Source organism: Mandrillus leucophaeus, unplaced genomic scaffold, assembly GCF_000951045.1.
Source record: "Mandrillus leucophaeus isolate KB7577 unplaced genomic scaffold, Mleu.le_1.0 Scaffold649, whole genome shotgun sequence".
Taxonomy (NCBI): domain Eukaryota; kingdom Metazoa; phylum Chordata; class Mammalia; order Primates; family Cercopithecidae; genus Mandrillus; species Mandrillus leucophaeus.
Window position 1 is genome coordinate 278217 of NW_012107019.1, and position 2935 is coordinate 281151.

Below are 2935 nucleotides of genomic sequence, written 5' to 3' on the forward strand. Positions count from 1 at the left end.
CCAAAAAAAGAGCCGACATTGCCAAGTCAATCCTAAGCCAAAAGAACAAAGCTGGAGGCATCACGCTACCTGACTTCAAACTATACTACAAGGCTACGGTAACCAAAACAGCATGGTACTGGTACCAAAACAGAGATACAGACCAATGGAACAGAACAGAGCCCTCAGAAATAACACCACACATCTACAACTATCTGATCTTTGACAGGGAGTAATTTCTTAAGGAAAAGTATGTACCAGATTTTGGGTTAGGAAACCCAATTCAAAATTTCTTTTTATTATTTAAACATTGCATATAATGATACTCTTCCCTCTCTTTTTCCCCACAGCAGAGGCAAACTTGCAAATGTTTTCCAAATACAATATGTCTAAAAAAAGAAAAGGAAAACCTGAAGGCATCTGTTACAGATATATGTTGGGAAGGCAGACCTGAATATCTATTAAACTGCTGTATGTCTCTGCTCATTTTTTCCAGATTAGGTAGATGTTGTCAATTTACCAGCAAATTTCACTGCATTCAGTGTCATTATCTACTCAAGGAATTGTGTGGTATTGCACTAAGGAAAAAATATCACCCCAATCAAATTTATTTTAATGTGCAAAATTCATTTAAGCTTAAAAACAAATTACTAGTAAAACTGTAGAAAATGGCATTCTTTGGGGGTGGCCTTAAACAGATGTTACTGTTGGTACTGGTGATTTATATATAAATATACAATATACAATACTTTCCTTCATTATTTTAAATGCAAACATGAACTTGAAACAAATTACCTTGCTTCTGTTCACAGTTCACAGCACAGCCTAAGATGAGCTGAAGCATCCTTCCAAGCTCTGCTGCATCAGAATGCTCCCCAATAAGGTTGACATCAGGAAGGGTAAAGTCATTAATTTGCTGTCCTAAAATCTGAATGGAGATAAAAAGATTATAATTGCATTTACATTTATATGACCAAAAAAAAAAAACTTGATCGAGGTTAGTTTGTTTTACCAGAAACTCATTGCCAAGGACAGAATGATTATGTTCCATTTCACTCCCAATTTCTATTTTTACCTACCATACCCTAAATTATAACTATCTTGAGTTACAGCAACTTAGTTCCTAGTCTGGTATGTGGCATGTACATCGAGATAAAAAACAAAACAAAACAGAGTACTCCAAGAAGAAAGGTGTGTATATTCTTTGAAGAAGTAGACCTAGAGAGGTTAAGAACTAGGGGGAACCAGAAAGACCTGAGATTAAATATAAATTCATGTCCCCAACAGTAAGATTCTTACTAGTCACCTTCACTCCATTTGATTGCCAAAACACTGGCAGCAAAATACGTATGTCAGGGAGGAGCATGAAGGATTTCTTTATAGGGAAATTGACTGTTCCCACATGAAATGATTCATATGCAGACAAATGGGCAGGTCTCTGCCTGACAATCCTACAGTGAAATGTACCACTCAAAAAGCACCCCCAACTCAGATTCCAATCAGTTTTCGATAGTGGTTTACTTTTAAATGTCAACAAACAATCAAGGACCATTAAAATATTTGAGACGTTTCCAACATCAAAAATAGACAAAAACAAGGAAAGCAAACTCAGAGAAAAGCAAATAATGCAGCAAATGAAAGAAAATAAAATTTTAAACATCCTATAACTAGATGTACACACAGGTGGTAAAACTATCAACACAAACAAGAAAATAATTATTTAAAAACCTGGGAATCATGGTTTTCCCTGGATAGGAGGTGAGGAAAGAGGTTGTGATCAAGAGGTTGTGATCAAGAAGGTAAACACAAGCCCTGGTAGGTGCTGGTGACATTCAACTGACCTATGTCACATGGCTGCTCACTTCACAATTACCTTTAAAATGTACATGTACATACAGTACGCTTTTTTGAATGTATGTTTATTCTACACTGAAAAACTACTGGGGGTTTTGGAGGAGTGGGACTGGTATTTTATTTTTTCTTTCTTTTTTATTTTTTGAGACTGAGTTTTGCTCTTGTTGCTGGAGTGCAATGGCATGATCTCGGCTCACTGCAACCTCCCAGGTTCAAGTGATTCTCCTGCCTCAGCCTCCCAAGAAGCTGGGATTACAGGCGTGTGCCACCACACCCAGCTAATTTTGTATTTTTAGTAGAGATGGGATTTCACCATGTAGGTCAGGCTGGTCTCGAACTCCTGACCTCAAGTAATCCACCTGCCTGGCCTCCCAAAGTGCTGAGATTACAGGCGTGAGCCATTGCACCTGCCCAAGGGATTGGTATTTTAGATGGATGGTCAAAGAAGCCCTCTATGCTAAGTTTAAAACTGAGCAGAATCCTGGAATGAAGAGGCAGACCATACAGTTATAGGTGGGGGGGATGCAAGACAGAGGTTACGACGGGCAGAGTTGTGAGGTAGCAGTGCACTTGATAAACTCCAAGAACAGTAAGGTCAGTGTGGCTGGGGAAGGGGTAGAAGACAAGGTCCAGGGGTCAGGATGGGGGAGGCATGTCACTTAGGTTCTCAGAAGTTACGTCAAGAATGTGGGTTTTATTCTAAATAATAAGGAAAACAAATTGAATTAAATGAATAGAAATATACCACCAATCAGATTAAATTAAATTTTTTTCCTTGAATAAAAAAATCAGTTCCTAAAAGGATAGAAAAGAAATTGCTGGCCAGACACGGTGGCTCACATCTTATTTTTTTTGTTTTTTGAGACACAGTATTGATCTGTCGCCCAGGCTGGAGTGCAGTGGCGCAATCTTGGCTCACTGTAACCCCTGCCTCCCGGGTTCACGCCATTCTCCTGCCTCAGCCGCTCGAGTAGCTGGGACTACAGGCACCCACCACCACGCCTAGCTAATTTTTTTTTTTTTTTTTTGTATTTTTAGTAGAGACGGGGTTTCACTGTGTTAGCCAGCATGGTCTTGATCTCCTGACCTCGTGATCCGCCCG

At 39.3% G+C, this 2935-nt stretch overlaps 1 protein-coding gene across 1 annotated transcript in view; it reads right to left on the bottom strand.

Annotated features, from left to right (window-relative positions):
* Positions 1–2935, bottom strand: part of HOOK3 (hook microtubule-tethering protein 3) — a 128552-nt gene that overhangs the window by 79455 nt on the left and 46162 nt on the right. Inside the window, exon 5 of the mRNA XM_012001057.1 lies at positions 775–907. Within this exon, the coding sequence (XP_011856447.1) occupies positions 775–907 (133 nt within the window). The remainder of the gene's footprint in view (positions 1–774; positions 908–2935) is intronic.